Raw genomic sequence first — 26,339 nt, forward strand, 5'->3', positions numbered from 1 at the left:
CGTGGTGGTTTCCCCTAACTTGTCCAAAAAATATTAATTTAGCAGTCACCCAAACACTATTTTCCTGGGGTCCAGAGAAGGACCTCTTAGAAAGAAGGACGGAACGTCGGTGTTGGCAGTGTGGCCAGGTGGTGGAGACAGGCGTTAATATGTAAACTTTTGCTTTGTCAGCAACGGCAACAGTAGTGCCACTAGCAGTCTTGGCACTATGGACCTGGACATTTATCAGGAAAGCATGCCATCTTCTCCCATGATTAAGTAAGTAGCCACTGAGATGCAGTGATTGTGAGACCGCTACCCTAATTCCATCCGGCAATCCATTTTGATCATTGAAATTGTGCCCAACTGCTGAATCATCATGTCTCCACTGCCGTTTTTCCATGCAAGAATGAGGCCCTAGGATAGTGTTACCCTACCACCCCTGTGTTCTGGATTTCAAACCTGCCCCCGAGGGCTTATCCATATACTCAGAAATAGATGTCATTTTACTTCATCAGACACAAAGGAGCAAAAATCCTTTTAAATCATACCATGCCAACCAACAGAGACCATTGTTCAATGGAATATAACGTGAACGGTTTTTCCTTTACTCGCAGAAACCTGGGATTATCACTACTAAATGGGTCAAATACCAAATGGTGCCACAATGGAAATAGGTTATCGCCACGCAGTGACTCTGCTTCCCATGACCTTGGGACCCTCCTAAAAGGTCTGAAAGACCAAGGGAAAATAGCACATAGAGAAGCACAGGTGTAACATAAGATACAGTGCAGCAAAGGAGGACACTGTGAGGTCAGGACAGCATCCAGAATTTGTGATTATTCTGGAAAAGCAAATGAATTGAAATCTATTTTTGACCATTATGACTTAGCTTACTATTTGGAGTTTTCTGATTCTCAGAAAAATAAGCATGAACCAGAAGACTAACAGCATTCCCTGATCTCCTTTCTCAGTTACCCTCTGTAGCTAAATCGTTTTGGCTTCACCATGTAATCAGGTGTCTTGCCTGCGGGAGTATGATTCAGTGATTGAAGGTCGCCGTGTGCCCTTTGTTGTTCATAGAGCCGTTATTTACAAGTAGAGATGAACATACACGTTATCTTGGGTTTGTTTTGGTTTTTTAAAGGTAGGACCCAAATATAAACAAATGAAAAAATTACTTTGGGGTAAATTTATTTTTCTTTTTCAGGAAACATTTGTTTAGCTTACCCTTTTCCATCATTCCCCAGGGTTTGAGCCTAGGACCCCACATATGATATGCACTCAGGGAAAACCAAAACAACCACCACCCATATCCGTGTCCAGCAGCTCCGAAGTAGCAGAAATGGCCTTACTTTATGCCGCTCTACTGAGATCATTTGCAGAGACCTAGCAGAGAATCTAGACCCTTGAGAAATTAGCCATACTTCTAGAAATAATTTCATAAACATGGCAGAAAAACTAAACTCTCCCCCAGCATCGGAAATACAGCAGAATATACAGCCAGAATATATTAGCAGGAATGGAAAATACAAGGGAGAATACTATCTCATAAAAATACACATTTTTAGGGGCTCCTATAGTCTAATTGCTAGACTGTACAAAAATATAGGACAACCACAGTCTTACCAAGATGGCCGCCTCCGTTCCACTGTTGAGCTATAGGCTCTCATTTTGGAAGCACTTACTGAGTTCTACCATTATACCAAGGCTTCCTAACAAGTACTCACTGTATGAAAACACCTCAAACATTGAACGTGACTTTATCTAATGAAATACTCACTTCAGTTTAATCTCTAGTTCTTTATCACCTCCAGCTTTCTTCATCTTCCTGCTAGAAAGAAAAAGAAAAATTTCCATTTTGATTGAGATATTTTGTTGTACAACTTAAGTTCTGCAGCCCAGGGGTCATTTTATCCCTTATTTCAGACTAAACTGCAGATTTGTTGCTATCATAGTAGAGGGGGGAAATCATCGTATCAGGATGATAATATTTGGACCTTTAAATAACAAGTCTAATACAGAAGAAGGACACATCTCCAAATCAGCTCTAGTTGCCGACAAGATATTTCCTTGATAGTTCAAACTGGTGAAGGTTTATGGAAGAGAAGTTGAGGAGAATAGAAAGATGCACTTCTCAGAGTCTTCCCCACCAATTATCCCAACTGAAACTGCACATTTTATCTGGTCTCTTTTTTAGGGCCAGGGATATTTATTGCATACCCAATAATCCTACATAATAGCCACATTGATATTTCCCCAGTGTCACTCCACTCTATGAAGACAATAAATCTAGAACAAACTTTGGAAGCTTTTAGATCTATATGACCCATTGCCTCATCCTCCATTTACAGCTTACCCTTCCTAAATGTTACCAACCATATACTGTTGTTTTCTCCCAAAGTGAATTAGTAGAAGAAAAGGAGATTCTTAAAGAACAGTCAGAAAACATAGAGGGTAAGCCACGTTCCCATAATTTTGATACACAATTTGCCTGTGATCTCCCTGTGGAAAGCGTTGTAAGACTATGGTTGTGTCCGTGTTCGGAAGGTGCCTCTGGAGTGCAGGCAGGAGCAGCCAGCCCCCAAGGGAGCCTGCTGGTGATCAACTTTGACCTGGAGCCAGAGTGTCCTGATGCTGAGCTTCGAGCCACTCTGCAGTGGATAGCAGCCTCTGAACTTGGGATCCCCACCATCTACTTCAAGAAATCTCAGGAAAACAGAATCGAAAAGGTACCATGTCCTGTGTTTGGGTGTAATAAAGCTTCATGTTGTCATCACTGCTGGACACTCAGGAACTTCCCAGTCAACTCACTTAAATTGGAATGATTTGTTCTTGACTTTTCACCTTAAAATGGTGGCTAGAACTTTGAAAACCTCCACCTGGATCAAATCATGATAACGGTTCCTTTGACCCTCAGTTTATCTTAGCTAGTTGGCAGCGATGAGAAAGTGAATTGAGGAGATGGGAATTCGTCCAGAGTCTAGCGTTTTGATTGTTTGTGTTTTGATGTTTCCTGGCTCTGGAACCGACCTCCTCATAACACTCTTTTTTTTATGTTTTTTGTTTATTTTTGAAGGACTGAGAGAGACAGTGTGAGCAGGGGAGGGTCAGAGAGAGAGGGAGACACAGAATCCGAAGCAGGCTCCAGGCTCTGAGCTAGCTGTCAGCACAGAGCCTGATGCGGGGCTCGAACCCATGAACTGTGAGATCATGACTTGAGCCAAAGCCAGATGTTCAACCGACTGAGCCACCCAGGCACCCCTCATAACGCTTATTTAAATAAAAGGTAGAAAAGAAAGACTTAATATATATAAGAAACTCAAGGGAGGCCACATTGTTGTTTAAAGCAGACTATGGCATGGCGTCAGAGAAAAGCATGTATGAGTCCCTACTGAACGGGTTTGCATCAGGCAGACTTTCTCATTATCATTCTCCACCTACCAGAAATAGAAAGTCAGGGAATATATCCTTTGTCAACCTCTACATTAATAGCAACTATACTCTAACTCCCTCTTTAAAACTGCCCACTAGCTGCTGTAGAATCTCAAGTATTAAGATTAATTTGCAAACTCATCTGCCAATGTCTTCAAACTCAATTTTCCTCTAACTTCAAAGCATGCCCCTTCTAAAAATGTTCAAATTAATAATAATTTTGCTGTATTAGTTTTCTATTGCTGTGTCATAAACTGTCACAAACTTACGAGCTTAGAATAATAATTCCCAGCTCTGCTGCCAGAAGTTTGGGTAAATTCTACTTTGCTCTCTGTTTACGGATTTGCAAGGCAGAAATCAAGATGGCAGCCTGGCTGGCCACTTGCCTGAAAACTGGGGAAAAACAAGGCTCCAAGTTTGTTGAAGGTGTTGTCTAATTCAGGTCCTCATGGTGGCAGGACTGACGCCTTGTTTCTTTGTAGGGCCACCTCTAGAAGCTGCAGCATTCCTTGTCATGAGGACCCCTTCATGTTCTCCTGCAGCCAGTCCCTTACTTCTGTTGCCAAACAGAAAACTCTGCTTTTAAAGGGCTGTGCATTAGATTAGTTTCACCCAATGATCTCCCTTTTGATTAACTCAATATTAACTAAAAAATCTCTTTGCCACTTAACAATAACATAATAAGGGCATAGTTATCTGATGTACTGAGGATTAGGGCAGAAATCTTGGGAGCTGTTTTGGAATCCTGCCTACCACTGCTGCGGTGCATTTTTTAATGTCCTATTGTCCCAAAGTACCTCCACATATTCGTTATACTTAGTTCTCCACAACCCTGGGAGTAGAGCCAAATGGCTTGTTCTATCCCTTTTTAATGAGCAAGTCAGGATTCAGAGAGGCTGGCCCATGAGAAAGGATGGTAAGGGTGGCTCAGCCTAGTCCTGGCAACCTCTCAATAGCATGTCTCTCTCAAGTTCAGTGATCTTGGAGTTATAATCTGGATTTTCCTTTTAATGTATAATTGCATTTTAATTCTCACTGTCAAAATCCAGCAGCTTGAAATGAAAGATCCTTTATCATCTTGCCCACAATACATGGTAACTAGAACAGCTTTCCCATTTCTGTATCTCCAGCCAATGGGATTGGCTACTGGAAAAACTGCAGAGACCTAATTTATACTGCCCCCCCCTCCCACATCAGCCTCTCTCTCCAACCAGTAATTTATATTTCTCTTCATGTCTAGGACTTTGGACCATTCTATGCATCTGAATTTTGTCGTACCTTTATTGACAAAATGATGAGTGGTTCATTTTTTAATAGATTCTCCTTCTACCTTTCCATTCAGCCTGCCCAGTGCAAAGAGTGGAGCAAAAGAGCCTCTATACTGGACCCTCCCTCTTGCTGTACACAATCCCAAAGCCTCCCTACCATGGGGAGGGAACAAGAACATTCTCAGGCAGAAGACAGCCTCGAATTTCTAGAAAAATGAAAGACAGGCTGATTTCCAGCTTCATCTCCAGAGCATTCCTAGACCCACTTTCAGATGACCTCTTTTTTTTTTTTTTCTTATGGAGCCACGAAAGCCTTTATTGGGATCTGTGATTCCCGGGCGAGGTTCCGTGACTCCGGGAATGGGGAGTGAGGGAAGTGGCGCCTGGTACGGGAGGGGTGAGGTATTTTATGGGTGAAAGACTTCCAGTTCGGTCCTGGGAGGGCAGACCACCAAATAAGGGCATTTCAGGGATGTGGAGGGATGGGACCTCTTAAAGAAGTAGATTTTTATCAAATCCACCATTTTGAATAAATAACATAGGACTTTATGTGAATATAGGGGAGAGGACAAGGGGTGTATCACTAACTTGATTAGTCACTTGATTATGTAAATCCAGCCCTGACTTGGTATTTCTTTATCCTCACTAGGTTTCAATTCTCAGAGGGGATGCCTGCTTTGGTCATAGCTGTTTTTCTGAGAAAATAAATGCTCCGCTAGTGTTACCAAGAAAAACATTAAGTGATGTTTTACTCATGCAGTTTAGCATCAGATCAAGGAGTTTATTTCTAAGGATTGTAATTTTAGGGGCTAAATATTCTAATTTTTTTCAGAGTCAGTTAAGATTCTCTGCAGAGTGGTTTCTCCACAAATGGGCACTGTTTGTCATCTGAGACCGAACTGGTTACATAAAGCAAACCCTTACGCAAAATTCTGATATCTTTTCTTCTATCAATGCTGCATTTGAAAACTCAGTGCTCATTCTGACTGTCTTTTTAATTAGCTAAGTAGTTATTTTCCAGGAGTATGGAAGAGAGATTGGCTCTCCCATGAGGTTGTGTCACACAAGATAGCACAGCTCCTCCTCACTTGGAGACGGTTAAAGAAACATCTCTGTTAAGTTCGGAAATGTCATTTTTCCCCACCATCACTAGAGTACTAGATATCATTCACAAACCTATACTTCAAGGCAGCATTTGTGTGAATTCTGATTTTTTTCTTAATAAATGAATTTAGTTAATAATTTTCCCACTCATGTGTTCCCCACTCAATGCCCCAGCCTGGAGCCTAATTAGGGCAGGAGCTAAAGGGGAGAGGATATCATGAGTGAATACTGAAGCAGCTCATCTTTCCCACCATGGACCTTGGAGTTGAAGGGCCCTTAAAGTCAGCTAATAATGAATTTCAGCCTCATTTCAACTCAAAATGCAAAGGCCAAACATTTTTGGTGGCCAGTGTAGTGTCACTTCTTTCTGAAAAGTGACACTTTCATTTTCAAGCTTTCTCTTTCATGGTGTTTTCTCTACTCATTAAAATACTATGTCCACTTGAAAGTTGTGCACTAGAACATTCATCAAGTGATTATTGAGCATCTACAACATACCAGACACTGTTCTTGGCTCTGGGACTATAAGGAAGAAAGGACACAAAATGTCCTACCGTCGTGGGATTTCCATTCCAGTGCAGGAAGGACTCAGAGTAGGGTGAGTGTAAATCAGAAGATACTCAGGTTGTAAAGAGAAATCTTGAAATATGATGGAAACTTATTGTAGGAAGGGGAAATAAGAAATGCACTGGAAATGGGATTTCTCACATCTCAACTATGAACCAGGTGCCCAGAATTTCCCAGGACACTTATTTACAATTCATATTCCTAGGTCCTTTCTTAGTCCTGAGAACTTTCAATGGAGCCCAGAAGTATACATTTTTAACAACCTCCCTCAACTGAAGCCATTTTGATGAGTTCTAAAGTTTGAGACCCCCTCCCATAAGAAATATTCTGAAAGAATGGCAGAATTTGAGGTGGACTTTAAATATATTAAATTTCAAGGCAAAGATTGCTGAGAATCCTAATGCCTTAAGATCTAAAACACTTTGTAAATGTAATTCATAATGGCTGATATCAGTTAAATTTAATGTACTTAATTTAAGATGTAAAAACACCATGTAAGCAATTGGTTTTTTAACAAATGACATAAACTGGCCAATTACCTTTCCTTCTGGATCCAAAGTGTCATAGCTCTCTAGCTCCTTTTCTAAATCCAATGACCTTCTGTGAGCTAGAGTGGCCTCCTGACTGCCCTCACTGTAAATCAGTACCTTTCTCATTTTTATGAATTTAAGAATTACTCCTTTTTCTCAGAGGTGATGCAAAGAACAGAGGAAAAAGAGGAAATGTGCATGTATGCCTTCCCAAGAAAGTGAGGGTCGTAAGAGAAGTGACCTTACCTCTAATTGTTCATTCCATTCTACATGCAAAATTTGGAAGGACAATAAGAGCGAAAAAGGAAGGAAAAATAAGGAAGATTTATATACATTTTTTGTAGGCTCAGACCACCTTAACAACATACCATAGACTGAGTGAGTCAAGCAAAGCATTTATTGCTCACATTTCTGGAGGCTGGGAAGTCCAGCATTAAGGTACCAGCAGATTCCATTCCTGGTGAGAGCTCTCTCCCTTCCTATGCCCACATATGGTAGAGAAAGAGTTCTGGTGTCTCTTCCCTTTCTTATAGGAGAATAAATCTTACCACAGGAGTCCTGTCCTCATGAGCTCATCTAAACCCAAGTATGACCCAAAGGCCCCACCTCCCAATACTGGGGTTTGGGACTTCAATATATGAATTTGGTGGAGAACACCAACATTGAGAGCATAAGAGATCCTAAGTCTCTTCATTCATAAACATAAGCAATTGTCTTGAACTGAATCCTTTAGTCGTGGTTCTCTGACTTAGTGTGTACTAAAATCACCTGGAGAGATTTATAGACCCAGATGCTCTGGCCAATTAAATCAGAATCTGCTCTTGGGTTGAAGCTCAGGCATTGGAGTTTTCTAAAGGTCTCTGGTGGTTCCAGGCCACAGCCAAGGCTGAGAATCACAGCTCTACAGGCATAATTGCAAGAGCGGTATAAAAGCCAACTCACAAGTGCTTAATAAAATGGAATTCTGCCTTGGAGCAAAAGAAGATAGTTGCTTTCAGAAATCTAAGTTGAGTATTTTTTAAAAACCTCATGGCTTGCAACAACTCCCGTAGATTCTACCATATAATTTTGCAATTGATCTAATTTAGTAAATGCACCTGAGAATATAAAAGTCCTCTACCATGTAATACTCCTCTTCAAATGAGTCTGTCAACGACACACCATCAGAGGATCTAAGCCATTCTTGTTTCCTAAGACAAAATATTTGCACAAGGAAGTATCAACTGTGATATGTAGGAAGGGAACCTAATTATTATTGATTGTGATGTAGAAGGAAATGAAAACATGTTAAGGGAGAGGAGACACCCTCAAGAGATGGGTCCAGCCTAAGGCTGTTGGTGACCCTTGATGGAAATCTTGAAGAGAAGTCACCAACCAATGAGCCTCTCTTGGTGAGATCTCAGGAACAATGAAACATCTAGGACTAACTGCTAACTTGAATGGGGTCTTAAGGCGCTATGGCAACAATCTGGAAATGTCCTTTTCTGGTTTCTTCACAATCTTAGCTTCATTTTTACTTAAAATTTCTTTCAGTGAAGGAAGAAAGAGTGTAGACCTTTTTGTGCATCAGACTCACAGATGTTTCAAGGTCTTGATGTCTGAGATTAAGTCATACATGTAGCCTCAAGAATAGGCTATATGTAGTTGGGACAAACCATTTTTAAAGGCTGCTTTATTGAGATATCAGATTGTATTTAGAAATCGTGAAACAGATTCTAGCCTGTTACCATTCCACAAACTACTGGCAGTGTCTAGCTGGTGAAGTCTTTTGACAGCTTTGCATCAGTCAACATCACTCTGTGGTCACCACCACGGGGGGAGATCCTACATCAGCAAGTCCTAAGTAGATGGAAAGAATCTAATAATTGGATTTCCAGAAAGGTTTGAGGCCAAGAGCCTTCTGGGAAGGGCTCAGCAAATATTGGCATCTGTTCCAAAGTTTTGATTGTCTCTTAGAGCAATGACTCAGACATAAAAGTTGGGAATGGAATGGTAGCCCAGTGAGCCAGAGTTTACAGGAAGAAAAAAAAAAAAGGAACTGAGCCTAATTTTCTATTTATGTATAGTTTATGTTGACTGCATCTTTATAAAACATGTTAAGGGAGAGGAGACACCCTCAAGAGATGGGTCCAGCCTAAGGCTGTTGGTGACCCTTGATGGAAATCTTGAAGAGAAGTCACCAACCGATGAGCCTCTCTTGGTGAGATCTCAGAAAGATTTATCTTGATATTCAATCCTTCTCTGCTGGTAATGCCTACTTTCTAGACTTCCAGTAAGAGCTGAAAAAGTAAGAGCTGGAAAAGTAAGAGCTGGAAAAGTCTGATTAATCAAATCATGCAAAACATCCTAGCATTTCTCCCCTTTTCTCTGATGCCTCAATCTTTCCTTATCCTTTTGCAATGAAAGCCAATGTCTCTTGAAATATGATGCTGGGGGAGGGGACTATTCAATATGGAATGAGGAGCCAATAAGTGACCATACCCAAAAGCTCAGCACTTGATTTACTTGGCCTAAATGAATACATCCAATGAGAGGTTATTTGTAACAGAGATAGAAGGTCCTGGGAGCTATGCTATACAGTACCGTCACAGAGAGTCCAACTCGGACCTGAGGAAACTCGTGAAATATCTATAAGACAGACTCTTGAAAAAATAATCCCATCTAGTTTCCCACAATCAATGGAAGGCAACTAATGTGAAGAAGAGAATTCCAGTTCACTTGAAAGAACTCTATAACAATCAGAATTGTCGAAAAAGAAAACAGACTGTCGTGAAAAATAGTCCCCTGTCACAAGAGATTAAAAACATAGCCTAGAAGGCTGTTGGCTTTGGAAAAATGGTGCAATGAGATAACTTTGAGGCTCATTTGTGATCCATGAGTTTTAACTCTGTGCTTTATTTTAGTTTCTAGATGTCGTGAGGCTGGTTCAGCAGAAGTCCTGGAAAGTGGGAGATATCTTTCACGCAGTTGTTCAGTACTGCAAAATGCATGAGGAGCAGAAGGAGGCGACCTCAAGTCTCTTTGACTGGCTCTTGGAACTGGGATAAGGCAGCTATGCCCTTAGAGTCTTCTTTCCCTTTATTCCAGCTTAGATCACAGTGGTTTGCTCTAAATGCTCTAGACCTTTTCCAAACATCCCATCACATTAGCAGAGCTATACAAAATCTGCTGTTCAAGTCTGCTGCACATGGAATAAATCTGAGGAAAAGCAAAATATACATCTATACAATCAATACAACCTGAGAGTGAGTCCAAAAAAAAGCTAGTGTTAGAACGACTGGGAAAACAGAAATTTTAATGGGCCCCAAACGACAAGCTTTTAAGTAGGCCCAAACTCCAGGAAGGCAGGACTTAAATATTTTTAATAATATAAACTGATACATAATGTCTCCAAGTATGTGAATCAACTAGAAACAAAGTCACTAGTCAAAATAAGTTTGTAAACTATGATGTAACCTTTATTTTACTTTTCTGAGGTGATTAAGGGGCTATCAGCCCAAGTCAACACTTGAGATATGGGTGAGAAATTTCCAGAATTTTGATACAAAAGATTTTCACTTTCAGATCACTATCAGTGGCTGCTAAGAGAAGTGCAAGCATACTATCGATGTGCTCTGCCAAGGTGATTTCATTTATTCTCGGCAACTCGCTGATAAATATCCCACATCTCCCCAACAAGGTCTGCATCCCTGCTAACCCGAAAACTACTGGTGATCGGCGGAGAGAGAGAAAGACTGCACATTGTCTTGTCTCCATCTCTGTATTACTTGGGTACCATGATCACAGAATTCTTACCATAAGGGAAAACTTTCTTACCAAAAATAAAAAATAAAAACTTTTGAGATAAAATCTGTGTATTAAATTATATAAAATATAAACATTCCTTTTATTTTTATTGTAAATTATGAAGAGATTATTACAGTAAATAATATATGAGTTAACTTAGAGGTTCATACACATGAGAGGATTCATGTCTTACGTCATATCTTGACGTTTGAGCTTAGTGATTTCATTATGAATGCATCGGTCAGTACTGGTATGGCCAACCTCCTACCTGGATGACATAGTGATGGGCACAGGATTTGTCATAAACTGTTAGGACCATAGACTCTTCCTGATTCAAACACACTGGCATTTAAATTGACAAAAAGGAAACCTTATCACACTGAAGTATTTCAATAATGGGGGTTTACTCTTTTGAAAAATCAAGGTATCTATCGTCTCTTTAATGAATCTTCTTTCCCTTCAACTAAATGAGGTACGCTGGCTTTTACATTCTTGCCCAGAGAAGGCGTTTAGTAAAGATTTCCTTAAAGTCCATGCTTGTACTCTATTTTGAAAAATTGTGAAGTAATTTTAATTGTGAACAAGCCCCCTCACCGTCAGTGTTGGACTTCTCTGTCGTCCGCATCTTGGAATGTCAGGAAAGCTTCCTTATGAGCTGTGCCTCCCTCTTCGCACACCCGGAGGCCTCCCCAGAATTCATCAGGCATCCGTCACATTGGTAGCCCCGATAGAGGATATGTGTTTAATTTGTCAAATTAACAAAACGTCAAATTTTAAAATGTTTCCATTATCTCAGACTGAAAGTTCGTTGTGCTACTGAATGGAAAAGGATATATTTATTTTTTAAACGTCCCAGAATATTGTGTGGACTATTTTGTGCTGGAATGAATGTTTACTTATCCCACAAAGCACAAATACAGGATTGTTATGTGATAAAGTTATACATGTTGTACCTAATGTTGCAAACTAATCAATAAACTTGTTGCTGAATGTTGGTTGGGTTTTTTTGTTTGTTTGTTTGTTTGTTTGTTTGTCCAGAAATTGGCAAGTGCCTCCTAGAAAAAATAGCCACAGTGTGATGATTGGATGAAGGTAGATTATCCTTTAGACAAGTTTTACTGTTCCATGTTCAACTTTTGAATAAGAAAATGTTCTTTGACTAAATTTGTTTGCATCACATAAATCAGCATTTCTCAGTCTGGGCACTATTGACATTTGGGGCTGAGTACTTCTTTGTACTATGCAGTAAGGATACTTGACTCTTATCCACTAGATGCCAATAGCCACTTCTTTCCATCGTGATGACCAAAGATGTCTCCCAACATTGCCCAATGTCCCCTGGGTGATGAAATCACCACTAGTTGGGAGCTGGTGGTATAAATAATGTACTGAAGGGGCAGAGTCTGAGACTCTAGGGCGTGTTCGGGTAAAGGAAGGGGAGCCTGTGACCTCTAGTCTAGGGACCCAGTAAGAACTCAAAAACCAGGCCCCCCTCCCAAGTTGCCGAGGTCCAGGGGCTGTGGCCTTTACAGCAAGCCTGGGGAACAGCAGGAAGAAGCACAGGCCAAGCAAGGCTGGGGAATAAACCGACCTAGACTCCAGTAAACTAGAAGTAAACTCATCAGGCTTAGAGGTAAATGGATCAGTGCTCCTTGCACTCAGGAAATACATGGTTAGAATTGGTATCAATAAGGCATTGAGACTTCAGAGCACTTATATTATTCAACTAATAAGAAGGCATAAACGTGCTCACATAAAGAATTGTTCAGTCAGCCAGAGGGTAATGTCGGATAAAAACCAAGTCTGGCCAGTGGCAAGGAGAGATTTTATTTGAAAGGATTGGAGAAGGGCTGTTGCAAGGGGGGACAAGGATTATGGTAACAGTGAGAGGGTCCAGCTGTGAGAACTCCGAGTGTCTCAATGTGAAGCAAAACAGTGTTTTCTTTTACAGTGAGAATAAACGACAAAGGGCCAGGTGTAGAGAGGGGGATGGATGAGCCCCTCCTGGTGGAGGCGGTTTGGTGGGAGAGGAGAGTCCAGTCCTGAGTTCAGCCTGTCCTCAGGAGGCACTTTTTGGGGCGGGCTGAATGCTGGATCAGGGTGAGGACCGGCAGCGTTCCAGGGCCTGGGGAAAGGGGAGAAGTTGAACTGAATTTGGTGACCGTGCACCTTGAACCAGTTGATCAGTGGGTACAAGTAGTTCTCTGCATCATTTATGAGGCAAAGAATGGGAATTTGGAGGGCCTTTGTCTGAAGTAACGATGGGGGTATCCAGGAATCCAAGGCTCAGTGCTTAGCTCCTAGGAACCAGCCAAAGGCATGACCTGAAAACAGGCCTCTTTAAGAAACCTGCAATGGTTCGAACACCCTAGAGCTCCTGACACCCTTTCCTGTACAAACAAGTACCACATCTGCTTCTGGCACAGTGGGTGGCCATGATTTTAAGCTCCAGGAGGGCGGGGCCACCTCTGACTCATCCTTGGGCCCCTTCCTAGTCCCTCCCACAAATCCTTGTCCACGGGGAAAGCGAATAGGCTGTGGATAACTTTGGTTTCCAACTAGTGATGTCCAACCACTAATTCTAGAAACACAGTTCTACCATAATGTTCTTCTTAGCTTACCAGAGAATGCCACCTGGTATATTAAACTTCTCGAGACTTTTTATGGAATTACTTCCGAACTTAAGCAAGTAAAACTTTCTATTAAAAAACAAAAACCCTGCCTTTTATTTTAGCTGCATGAGAACATCTGATTGCAGAACTGAGAATGTTCTCATGGTTTTGGGATGAATGTAAATGACATTCAGAACATGATCAGCACGACTCGGAGGCCAGTAGAGTATAGACAGGTTAGAATGCAGTGGACCGGGGAAAAAATATGAGCCTCCCTCACATCAGCAAAAATTGTACTCTACAAAAGCCAACAGAATGGAATCCACTGGTATTGCTGCATGAATCCATTGACCAGCTAAATTTTCCATTTCCTGAAATGGTCCCCTTAAAAATGCCCCCCATTAAAGTCTCATCTCCAACATCACATATTTCTTTTCAGTTATCACCTCTCTCCTCTTCCCTCCCCTTCTGTCCTTCAGAAATGCCCTTTCATTAAATTCTTATCAATAGTTATTTATTTGCCTTTGGAAGATTCTCACTGCTTTGATGAACTCTGTCCCGTTTAACTGCTTTACTCTTTGCTGCCCCTGTTTCCAGCCCAGAATGTGGCAAGGACTCCAGATCCTACCAGGATGCTCTAAGCACTGCAGAGCACAGGTGCAAAGATTATTTCCTGGCAAACTGTGCGGTCCCTGGGCTAAACACCTGGCCCAAGTCTTTTTATTATTATTATCATTATTACTGACATGTAGTTGACCTACAAGGGTATATTAGTTTCAGGTGCACAACATAGTAATTCAACAATTCTGTATATTACTCAATGACCCCATCTGCCACCATACAATATTATTATTATTATTATTATTATTTTAATGTTTATTTATTTTTAAGTGAGAGAAAGAGTGTGAGCAGGGGTGGGGAGGGGCAGAGAGAGTGAGAGGGAGAGACACAGAACTCAAGTGGGCTCCAGGCTCTATGCTGTCAGCACAGAGCCCCATGTAGAACTTGAACTCACAAACTGTGAGATCATGACCTGAGCTGAAGCCGGATGCTTAACTGACTGAGACATCCAAGTACCCGACAATATTGTTGACTTTTCCCTATGCTGTTCTCATGTTCGTAACTACCTTCTGCCCCACCAGCCTCCTCTCTGGCAAGCAACAGTTCATTCTCCCTCTAGTGCCTGATCTAACTTAGTACCAAATGGATCCTCATTACATCTTTGTTTAAAGAACAACCCCCCACCTTGGAGCTCATGTATTTGTGAAGAGAGCATGACAAAGGGATAAGATTCTAATGACAAAGAATGCTATTTTAAGAGAATTCATTGTTTACAATATGTCCTAATCAAGGAAGGAGGAAAGGAAGGGAGGGAGAAGGAAGAAAAAGAGAGAGAGAGAAAGGAGGGAAGGAGAAGGGGAAAGAAAGAGAGAGAAAGAGAGAACAAAGAGAAGAAGGAGAAAGAAAGAAAGAAAAAGAAAGAAAGAAAGAAAGAAAGAAAGAAAGAAAGAAAGAAAGAAAGAAAGAAAGAAAAAGAAGGAAGGAAGAAGAAAGAGGAAAAGGAAGAAAGAAAAGATGAAAAGAAAAAAGAAAAGAAAGAGAGAAGGGAGGGAGGGAAGAAGAAAGGAATGGAGAATAAAAGAAAGAAATAGGGAAAGGAGGAAAGGAGAAAGAAACCTATGTAACTCTTCAAGAAATATATTATTTTTTAAGTGAGAAAATTCTAACTCCAACAGAGTTTATATAACATATATAACATATGTCATGGTTAATATATGGCAAGATACAATTCACATGGACTGCTCTACGCTTCCGTTGGAGCCTTGGCCCCATTCATGACTTCGAAGGAGGGTTTCATTCAGCAACATGAGTTTCTTCTCATTGTTTCTCACCTGTGTCCACCCCCCAGGCAAACCACACACATTTGTTTTTCCTTTGTCAACATTTGCTGAGAACAAAGAGAGAACAGTTCTAATGACCTGCCACTCAACACAGATTAAATGCATTGCTGTTAATTAAAAATATATCCAGAAAAGAAACAATATTCAGCCACAATCAGAAGGGAATCTTGCCATTTGCAACAATATGGTACAAGCTTGAGGGCACCGTGAGACAGAGAAAGGCAAACACTGCATGGTCTCACTTGTATGTGGAATCTTAAAAACAAAACAAAACAAACGCAAACACAAAATACAAAAAAGCTAATATTAAAAAAAGAGAGGGAGATCAGATTTGTGGTTGCCAAAGGGGAGGGCTGGAAGGAGGGGGTGTTGGAGGAAAAGGATTTAAAACGTACAAACTTCCAGTTATAAGATAAACAAGCATTAGGGACGTAATGCACAACATGCTGAATACAGCCAGTGCTGTTGTAGGACATCCGGGAAGGTTTCGGGGAAAGTACATCCCAAGAGCTCATATCACAAAAATAAAGACACCTTTTTATTTTTTTTCATCTATCTGATGGAGGTTAACTAAGCTTATGTGGTAATCATTTCACAATATATGTAAGCTGCATCGTTAGGCTCTACATTTTAAACTTAAACAGAACAGTATGTCAACTATCACTTAATAAAACCAGTGGGGGTGGGAGGAGGCTTTGAAATCACTAACAATGGTTAAGACAGTAAATTTCATGCTATTTCTTTTTACCATAAAAAAGGCACCGAAAAGTGCACCAATTACAACAGACCTGCCATGTACAGCTCTGAAGAAATGAGAACCTGTAAGCTTATGCCCTTAACAACCTATTGCTGTCCGGCTAAGCATTTCTTGACAGTTCAGTAACCAATTTTCAGAAACGAGAGCCAAGAAAAGGAATTCAGTACCATGCCTGGCATTCTGATAGGAGTTCGTATTTAGCCTTTTCATTCCCTAAACGTTTCTTCGGTGCCAGACATGACAAGCACTGTTTCCAATGATCCAAGAAAATGCAACAGAGGAGAGACAATGTGGTTGACATTTTAGGATTTCCATTCCAGTGAGGGACATAGGTGATGAGCCAAAGCTAAAGTGTAATATCGGGAATGAGTTTAACTGAGCATATAGCAATAGTGAACATTGCTGGAAGTAAAGCAACTAAAAAGCAGGATGAGGGTAAAAGAGGGCTAGGAACTGTTCATTTGGATCATGTCTACCCCCAGAGATTCCAAGTTTCTCTCTAGGTAAATCTGAAAGTTTTTGAAGACATCAAAAATTGGCACGTGAAATGGCCACTTGTTAGTCTGTATAAACACGTGATTCGGGATCCTAAGTAAGCGGGGACTGTGATGTCACCTACTGTCTACACTTCAACAACTGAGAGAACTTGAACTGGATTGTTACCATGGCAGCATTGCCACGTGATGGTTGGAACAAGAGTTAAAGAGTTAACCATTCCAAAGAGCAGACTGTGCAGGGAGCCAATGATCCCTGCTCTTTGGCTTTTTCCTCTCACCTCCATGTCTCGTGGGCTATATATTTTTCTGCCCTCAAGTGAGATCCCCAAGCATTCCCTTGGGACATTATCTGAACTGTCTTCAACTCCTGATGTCCCTGTATGTGGCATTTTCTAGCCCTGCATGAGCACGTGGGTTGGTGATACATAAGTACACTCTTGCCTGGAGCAGGGAGCCCTGTCTTTCAGAATGTCAAGGGCAATATTGTCATCATCAGAACTCTTCTGACTGATGAATAAATAACATACACAAATAAATAAATTTATTCCTGGAAGAAAATGAATTTTCCCAACTTGGCACAGAGGTTTTGGCAAGCTCTTGAGCTGGAAGATGGTGACATCTGCTAATGAGCGTCTGACACAAGGCCAAGCATGGCCAGCTTCTAATGATCCTGAAAATAGAGGACAGCCTTGTCCAGAAGCTCCCTGGTGTTAAGTAGCCAATATTTTACTAATGATTTCTCCCTCATGTTCCTTGTTCAAGTCCATATAATTCATCTGAGTAGGAAAAAGTTATGGACCCAATTTTGTAGGTAAGGAAATTGAGATTCAAAATGGTTAGGGGACCTAATTAAGGTATCAAGACTAAGAAGAAAAGTAGCAACAACACCCACTGACAGTTATTGACCACTTGCTCTATATGTGCCTGAGGGTGTTTTAACTGTTTTATAAGTTTGGTTGTTATGATATCATTATTGAAGAATCTGGAATATGGCAAGAGGAAAGTCACAGAATGAAACAGGACAGAGTAGGATTCATTTTAAATTGGAATAGCAGTGGCTGGGTGGCTCGTGGGTTAAGTGTCTTACTTTGGCTCAGGGCATGATCTCATGGTCCATGGGTTCGAGCCCCACATCGGGCTCTGTGCTGACAGCTTAGAGCTGGGAGCCTGTTTCAGATTCTGTGTCTCCCTCTCTCTCTGCCCCTCCTTCACTCATGCTCTGTCTCTCTCTGTATCTCCAAAATAAATAAGCATTAAATAAATAAATAAATTGGTATAAATTGGGACACGAGAAATGAGAGAGGTCAAAGGGTAGATCACACAGAGGGAAAAAGAAGCAGAATCACAAACCACTAATCATTCTTTATAAGTTCCATTGTGTATTTTCTCAACTACACCATCACTTGCCCAAAATGGAGGAAGAACCACAGAACTCTGTTTCTTTGACAGCAGTGAGGGCTGGGAAAGTGGAGTTGATGACTACTTATAAGGCTAAGATAACTGAGAATACCCCCACACAGGATACTTCTAGATCATTCACAATAGCTGACTCCAGGTAATATTTCATGAGAATGCAAAATGGAAAGTTATCCTCAATCTGGACAAATACTAGGTTATAAAGTGTTTTCCAAAACTTGAAAATCACAATAAACTTTTCTTAACCAAGAAAAAGGAATGCATTTGTCTTTTTTCATGATGCTTTTAGAAGCATTTTTCAAATGTTGTATCATATTTAACCTTTTAAAATGCTATAGTATATAACACATTCTTAACCAATAATGAATGCTGTACCACTTATCTGTTCAAAATGAAAAGTTAAACAGCCTGCTAAAGGGCAGAATTATTCAATAGAAGACAGAGGAACTGCATGCCAGCCAACTATTCAGAATGGAAAGAATAAACATCTCAGACACACTGGGAGGTGAATTTTAAATTCTGTTTTTAGAGCTTGACTCTAGGAGACAGGAAGAAAAAAGGAAAAATTGAAAGGAGAATATTTTCAAAGTAACAAATTGCCAACATTCACTCATGATGGGTCTGGGCTTTATCATCCCTACCCTCTTCCCACCGTGCTACTCATGAGGTGGGAAGAGGGTAGGGATGATAAAGTGACCACAGCACCCACGGCTGTTTGTCACCAATTACATCCTGGAAGTGACACCTGTCCTTTCCCTATCTGGGCATGCGTGACTCCCTCTGACTGTGGGGAATGGATATTCTTGGCATTGAACAGCCCAAAGGATATTGGTCAACACTGCCAAGGCCACAAGGGCCATTGCCAAGATGGAAGCACATGATTATCACATATGGTGGCCCCCATGTAGTAGAGAGTCTGGGTGGCCTCAGCAGCAGCAACCTGCGTCCCTTTCCTCCTAGCCTGACTTTACATAGAAGTCTGACTAACCCACGTGATGCAGGAGAAACTGATTCTATCTCAGCGATGAAGCAGGTTGGACAAAGCCCATTGCAACAGACAGAGCCCAGCCTTCTTATATTGAAATACTTGCCATTCCTGGGGTGGGCATCCATCTGAGTCTGCCCAAATTGAAGGGAAGGAATTATACAGAGGGCTCTCCCCCCCCCTCCAACCCCCAACAAAAATTAAACAGGAGGGTATTCCCCTGGCTGCTTTTAGCAGGCAACTTGCAAATGTAAATGGTTTAATAAACAATCTGAATTGCATGAGGCGAACAAAAACATGGTGCATTTTTAAATTTAACTATTAGGCCAACTGTGTTTGCTCAAATTTCTTTTTTCCACTCAATTATGCATCTAGGGCAGACCCCATAGTTTGTGGGTACTTTTATGACTAAAATCTCCAGCCAGTCGAATTCAATGTACAGCCTGGTTCTGACATGTGATCTAAAAGCTCTCGTTCCCATTCCACTGACCACCAGCCAGGCTGTGGCCTGAGGAGCTTGAAATGGGAAGAGGGACAGTGTCTGCTATTTTTGTCCTTCAACCCCTCCCCCCCCCACCACCTTTTCTAGTTCTTTCTCTCAGTGTTGGACACTGGAAGGAGGAACAAGAAACAGAGCAAATGTTTCTCTATCTGGAAGTACAGCTTCCATTCTCTGTTGACTGTGATTGCTTCTCCAGTTAATATCACCCCATTGGCAATGTCCCCCTTTTTTGAGGTAGGAGCCCAAACATCTGTTCTTCCTACACGATAAGAGAGTGCATGTCTTGGAGGGTCCTGTGGGATTATTCACTTCTTGGAAAAGGGAGACACAACTCCAGCTTTGCCTTTTCTTCTTGCAGCCCAATGACCTACCCTCACTCCCTACCTTCTCTCTTTCTCTCTCTCCCCTTCCCCCATCCAAGTCTCTTACTCCTGGTTCCCAATACCTAGCAGACAACTCCCTTGAATGGAGTACCAGCAAAACAACTAAGGCACAGTTACCTACCACAATGTCCAGAGTAGGCTAAGGCAAACTCATCATGGTGAACGGTGAGAATCTCAGTCTGCCCCAAATCTGTCCCTCTTCCCTCTTCGGCTCTGCCTTCTCTCTGGAATTTTGTTCTCCACTTGGATGTGCTTAAAGTAAAATAATCAAGGCTGCTGTCTAAACAGTCAGCCAATTAAAAAAGTAAACCAACCAGAATCTCTTACTTAAGCGAAGATCATGGTGTTCCCTCTGATTTCAAGAAGGAAAAAATGCCATCTGCCCAAGGAGAAGGAGAAAGGCAGAGGGTCCCATTAGTCATGCAGCTGGGAGCAAACGAAGATGGCTGAAATGGCTTAAGTACAGATCTGAGGCTGTGTTCTTTCCATTTCTAGAGGCCAATTTTGGCCAGAGAAACAATGACAACCACAAGAGAGGATTTCCAAGCTAGACAGAAAAGTAGGAGATGTGGATTTTTTTCTTTTTCTCTCCCTTCCTTTTTATACCAACCTGTTGGATTTGAAAGCAGCACCAGCTACATAATTTGCAGGTCTCAGTGCAAAATAAAAGCGCAGCTCCCCTTGTTCAAAAATTATTAAGAATTTTAAGAGGGTGACAGCAGAGCCTCAAACCAAGCACGAGGCTTTTCTACGTGCGAGGTTCTGCGTGCTACCCACGTTGCATAACCTTTCAGGTGGGTCCAGAAGGCAGAATATCGAGTCAAAGGGGACTATCCTTGAGTCTTAATCTCTCATGAAGTTTACCTTGTTTGGCTTTGGACTTTCTGGGACACCATCCCCTTACCTCTTCCTTCTTTTTTGTCTCTCCTTTTTGGGATGGGAATGTCTGTTTTATGTCTGTCCCTCCATTGTATTTTTGAAGCACAGTAATCCTCTGACTTTGCATGTTCACAGCTGGAGCGGACTTGGCCTCACGATGAATCTTCCCTTGAGTCTCACCCACATCTGATTTAGATCATATTTAGCTGGGACTTTGGACTTTAGGCTTTAGAGCTGATGCTGAAATGAGTTGAGACTTTGGCTGCTGTTGGGATGGAATGAATGTATCTTTGATGTGAGAAGTATAGGGGCGTCTGGGTGGCTCAGTCGGCTAAGCATCCAGCTTCAGTTCAGGTCATGATCTCATGGTTTGTGGGTTCGAGCTCTGCATTGGGCTCTGTGCTGACAGCTCAGAGCCTGCAGCCTGCCTCAGATTCTGTATCTCCCTCTCTCTCTGACCCTCCCCTTCTTGCACTCTCTCTGTCTCTCAAATATAAACTTTAAAAAAATATTTAAAAAATTTTTTTTGATGTGAGAAGTATAGAGATTGCAGGGGTGGGGGGCTAGTGCAGAATCCTAAGGACTAAATATTTGTATCTCCTCAAAATTCATACCTTGGAGCTTTAGTTACCCAGTGTGATGGTGTGTGGAGCCAGGGTCTTTGGGAGTTATAAGGTCATGAGGGTGGATCCTTCATGAATGAGATTAGTACCCCTAAAACAAGAGCCATGAGAAAGCTGATTTCTCTGTGTCTCCGTTCTCTTTCATGTGAGTATGTAACAAGAAGATGGCCATCCGCACACCAGGAGGAAAGCCAGATCTGCTGATGCCTTGAAGTCAGGCTTCGCAGCCTCCAGAACTGTTGAAAAACAAATGCTTGTTGTTGAAGCCCCTCATCATGGTGCTCTGCTATATCAGCCACAACTGAGGCAGCTCCAGAGAGCCTCGATGCCTCCCCTCTTCCTTTCTGTGATCACACACACATTCTGAGACAGAGAGATAGTACTGGGCAAGAATGGAGTTACAGTGAGAAAGCTTGAGGGGTCTGCTAAGGAACACTGACTTTGAGGTTCCACATGACCTGTGCTGTAAAGCACAGATCAAATTTGGAAAAGCAGAAATAGAAGGCATGTTGGAAAAATATTTCTAAGCAAAAAGAAGAGGGTAGGCAATGGGATGGGTCTCAAAGTCAAGGCAGTGTAGGACACAGAGCATGGAAAATGGGAAGATTTATGATTTGAAAGTGGTTGGAGCTAAAACATAGAAGTCCCTGAACTAAGATGTATGATTTATTCAAGAAACATGATGTTTTATGCACATTCATTTTGAAAGTAGGTTACTTGTGTTTTGTATTATTCTACTATTTTGAATCTAGACAAGCTATTGCTAACATTACAGATACACAGAGTAGCTTAAAATATAATGTGGATTCTATGATTCATGTTACACTTCAGTAAGTTGGAGACATCTAGTAATGTCTGCTCTATTCATGATAAGAAAGAGCAACAACCAAAAGAATGAAGATTTGAGATGAAGGAATCTAGCCTTGTGTCTCATTTGCCACATCTGTGTATCTCTGGGGAAATCATTAAGATTTCTGAACCTCAGTTTATTCATCTGTAAAATAAGAATAAGTATACTTTCTGTACAAGGTTGTTGTAAGTATTTGGTTTACCAACATTTGCAAACATGTTTTATAAGCAGCAAGGTGCTTTTCAAGGTATAGTGTCAATGTGATTTCTGAATCCTAGGCTCTATTTTGGTAAGGTCACCCCAGTTGATGCTTGCTTGAAAAATGACACATAAGTCTGCAGAGGTAGAGTTAAAACAGGCTAAAGTATTTATAAATCTAGTTTTTATCTGGTCAAAGCATATTTGGCATGTACTCACCTCAAGGGAAGCTCTCAAGTGTCAAGTTCATGGACCCATGAATAGAGCCTATAATTGAGGGTAGTCAATATAGCTTGAAGTAGCGTTGCTAGGAGCTTGGAGAACATAAGATTTTTTTTAAGGAAACTTTTATGTCATACTTCTGCATTTACACTTCCTGATTCTCTATATTTTCCCAGTCCTCTATCTCAGCTCCATATCTATATTTTGAAATGAGTGTTGAGAGTGAAACATGTATTTAATCACCTTTCAATGTGACATAATTATGATTCGTCCCTTGTGGTTTAATAGGCACTGATTTAGATGTTATTTACTCCAAAGTTTCTTGCCATTTCCCCACAAATGATCCATGACCTTGAGGAACCTTGCATAAGCTATCTACTCTGCCTGGAATATATATTTAATTATCATGAACGCTCGATAGTGGTTCTTCCAGTATCTGCTTGTCTCATCCCAGTGACTCTTAATTTCCATCTTTGTGTCTGCTTCTTAGAGGGAAACTAGTACCTTCCCAGCCTCGAGAGGTTTGCACATAACCTAGGCTAAAATCAGTCATTATTTTCTATTTCTTTGGCCACAGTGGTTAATTTAGGTTTGAAAATATGACTGAACCTTGAAAGGGAAGCAGAGGTTTATTGACTCTTGTGGTCTAACAAAATAGACCTGTCAAAATAAGTGGACTGATTGTTTATTTTTATTTTTTCATTTTTCTAACTTGTTCACTAAGTGTTTGTGGCATGACCCATGGTTTCCTCATATACATAATTGAGGTTTCTTGAAACTAAAATTTATTCCTTTCTAAATATTGTGAAGATAATTCTGACCATCTTTTTTGTTTTTTTGTTTGTTTTTATTTTTGAGAGACAGAGAGAGACAGTGCAAGTTGGGGAGGGTCAGAGAGAGAGGAAGATACAGAATCTGAAACAGGCTCCAGGCTCTGAGCTGTCAGCACAGAGCCCAATATGGGGCTTGAACCCACAAACTGTGAGATCATAACCTGACCTGAAGTCAGAAGCTTAACTGACTGAGCCACCCAGGCACCCCCCAACCATCTTTTTAAGCTGTTTGATTAATAGTGGAGTTCAGCAAATAAGAAATTGATTAAATATCTCTTCAGAGTTATCTTAGAATCTTTCTTTGGAAAGAAATGTGCTTATACCTGGCATCCCTTCTCTAAAAACCAGGAGCCCTATAAATCTATTATAATAGGTGCCCAATAAAGCACCATGAAAATAATATCAAACCAACTTGATTGAGTCTTGCAATAATACATGTCCTTAGTATATAACCAGATTTTTATAGTTTTGGAAGGTGATTTTTTTAAGTGACTACAAGTTATTTTACACTCCTCCAACTAGCAGTGTTCCTTGCACTTGAATCTGAGTAGAGTTTTGACATTTTTGTACAACAGCGTTTGGTGGAAGTGATGCTATACAACTTCTAAAGCTAGAGAATTAAATGCTATTTAGTTTCTGCTCTTGACTACTCACTATGAGGGAATCCAGCTGCCATATTAAAAAAATCAGACTAGCCTGAAATTACCTTGCTGGGGAAAACAAGTGTAGACATTCCTGCTGACAATCCCAGTGAATCTGGGCTCCAAGTCATCCAGCCCAGGCACACGTACAATGAAGCTGAGACTAATCAACCCTGCTGTGTACTTTCTAAATTCCTAACCCATAGAATTCTTTTGACATAATAAAATTGCTATGTGCCACTGAGTGGTTTGTTCTACTTCATAGTACTGGGCAGATTTGTCTTTATTCCTTCAGGGATAAACTTAAGGTGTTTCATTGATGTGTTTTAACCACTATATATCTAAATATACCAATTTTAAAATTATATTTAGGACTTAATAAACTTCTTGAATCTGTGATTGGTGTCTTAAACAGTTTTCAAAAATTCTCAGCCATTACTGATTCTGTGCCATTCAGTCTTATTCTTCTTTCCTTATCTCCCTATCTCATTAAACATGTTAGACCTCGATAGGGTGTCTTCTGTTTCTCACACATTCTTCTGGTGTCTCTTCATGCTACATAATTTTTTTTGACATACCTTCTAGTTTAAAAATTCTCTCTTCAGCCAAGTCTTCTATTAAACCCGTTCGTTGTGTTTAAATTTCAGTCACTGCCTTTCAGTTGCAGAAGTTCTGGGGTTTTTAAAATCTGTTATGCCACTTTGCATAGTTTCCTATTCCTTACAGGTATTTCCAAGTTATATTTTAAAAAAATATTTTCTTGTACATAATAAGTATAATTGTTTTATAGTTTATATCTGATAATTCCTAGATCTGAAGTCACATTGGATCTATTGCTATTGTCGATGGATCACACTTATATCATCTTGGTTCTTTGTGCACCCGGTGTCTTTGATAGCATGCTGAATATTTTATTTGAAAACTATTTGTATATATAGTTTTAGGCTTATGGTAATGAAATCTTCTATGGAGGAGTTTAGCTCACTTTCGCAGACAGATGTCTAAGACATCTTTCCGTCTTGACCCATCTAAAGCCTAAATTCTGGAAATGGTAGACTAATAGAGATCAGAGCTTCTCAAATTCTACAATGCATACAATTCAGCTGATATCATGTTCAATAGTGAGATTATCAATAGGAATACATATTCTCATTCAATATGTCTAAGGTAAAGTCCAGAATTCTGCATTTTAACAAGCTTCCACATGATAGATAAGCTAAACTTTGAATAACGTGTATAAAGCTAGATAGAAATATTGAGTGGGAGTTAGGAAGATGCAAACTCATGATAGAATACATTCCAAGCATAACTTCCAAACAATATACTACTCCAAATCAAACATGTTTGAACTTTTCCTTGATAGATTATCAGACATTCAGCAACTGGGGAGATAGAGGCACGTCTGAGAGGGCCTGATGCAGTGGTACTCCCAGTAGCACTCTGATTTCAGCAGAGATGATTTGTGAGGAGATAGTGGTTTATGGGTTAGATTGGAATGATAATAAAGAATAGTATATCTGCCCCCAACACTTTCCATGATCAGGTAGTATCTAAGGCCTGTGAGGGATGGGTCTGCAGATGAAAGCTGAAGGAATCAATAAACAGGAGGCCATTTAGCATCATCTGGGAAACCAATCTGTGACCTCCCCTCAGTAACTGGTACCAAGTAGGCAGATTTGTAGGGGTGTAGTTCCCTTCACGTTCAAGGATATATTCAAAGCAGTCCAGAACAAAATACCTTAAGTAAATTCAGCTGGAAAGAAATACTTCCAATATATGTGTATATATGGGTGTGTGTGTGTGTATATATATATACGTATATATATATACATATATATATATACACACACTTTTAGCATTTAAAGATGCAAATACATTAAATATCCAAAAAAGGGGTAATTCTTAGTTAATGGAGGTATATTGGAAAGTTTACAAGATTTTTAATAAGCAGACCTTTTAGGGTTCAAATTCATGCTCTCTCATGACTAGTGAGGTCACTTTGGGTTAGTTACTTAGCTTCTTACATTCTGGGAAGTTTGTGAAGCTTAAAAATAACAACAATCACAAATTACTTGGAGCATATTTGGTCTTTAATGATAAATGTAAATATCTTTACTTTTCCCTTCCCTCCATAGCAACCACTTAAAAACATATCTAAATCTCAAGTCACAGCTTTATCTACTTAAGATTGTGATGAAAGAAGATCTAGAATATTTGGGCAAGAGATGCTCTGGAAATCAGCATCACTATTGCATAAGAATTCAAAGCAATGGAAATGTACTCCTTCTGCTCACTCCTTTTTCAGGAAACTGACGCACCAGGCTGGGAATTATGATTTATTTGGTCTCACCATTCCAAAGTTAAAGGAAAC

General features: G+C 40.5%; 1 protein-coding gene across 3 annotated transcripts in view; it reads left to right on the forward strand.

Annotated features, from left to right (window-relative positions):
- The window catches only part of SPHKAP (SPHK1 interactor, AKAP domain containing), a 157,602-nt gene extending 145,938 nt beyond the window's left edge, over window positions 1–11,664 (forward strand). The window contains exons 9-12 of one of the 3 annotated variants that reach the window (XM_029933661.1): window positions 172–258; window positions 2,384–2,436; window positions 2,530–2,711; window positions 9,787–11,664. In XM_029933661.1, the coding sequence (XP_029789521.1) occupies window positions 172–258; window positions 2,384–2,436; window positions 2,530–2,711; window positions 9,787–9,930 (466 nt within the window). In that variant the 3' untranslated portion in view covers window positions 9,931–11,664. Of the gene's footprint in view, window positions 1–171; window positions 259–2,383; window positions 2,437–2,529; window positions 2,712–9,786 lie in introns of those variants that run through there. The other 2 variants (XM_029933663.1, XM_029933664.1) reach the window with 2 other exon arrangements.
- Window positions 11,665–26,339: the final 14,675 nt, after the last annotated feature.

The sequence above is a fragment of the Suricata suricatta genome, chromosome 3 (assembly GCF_006229205.1).
Source record: "Suricata suricatta isolate VVHF042 chromosome 3, meerkat_22Aug2017_6uvM2_HiC, whole genome shotgun sequence".
Lineage (NCBI taxonomy): Eukaryota > Metazoa > Chordata > Mammalia > Carnivora > Herpestidae > Suricata > Suricata suricatta.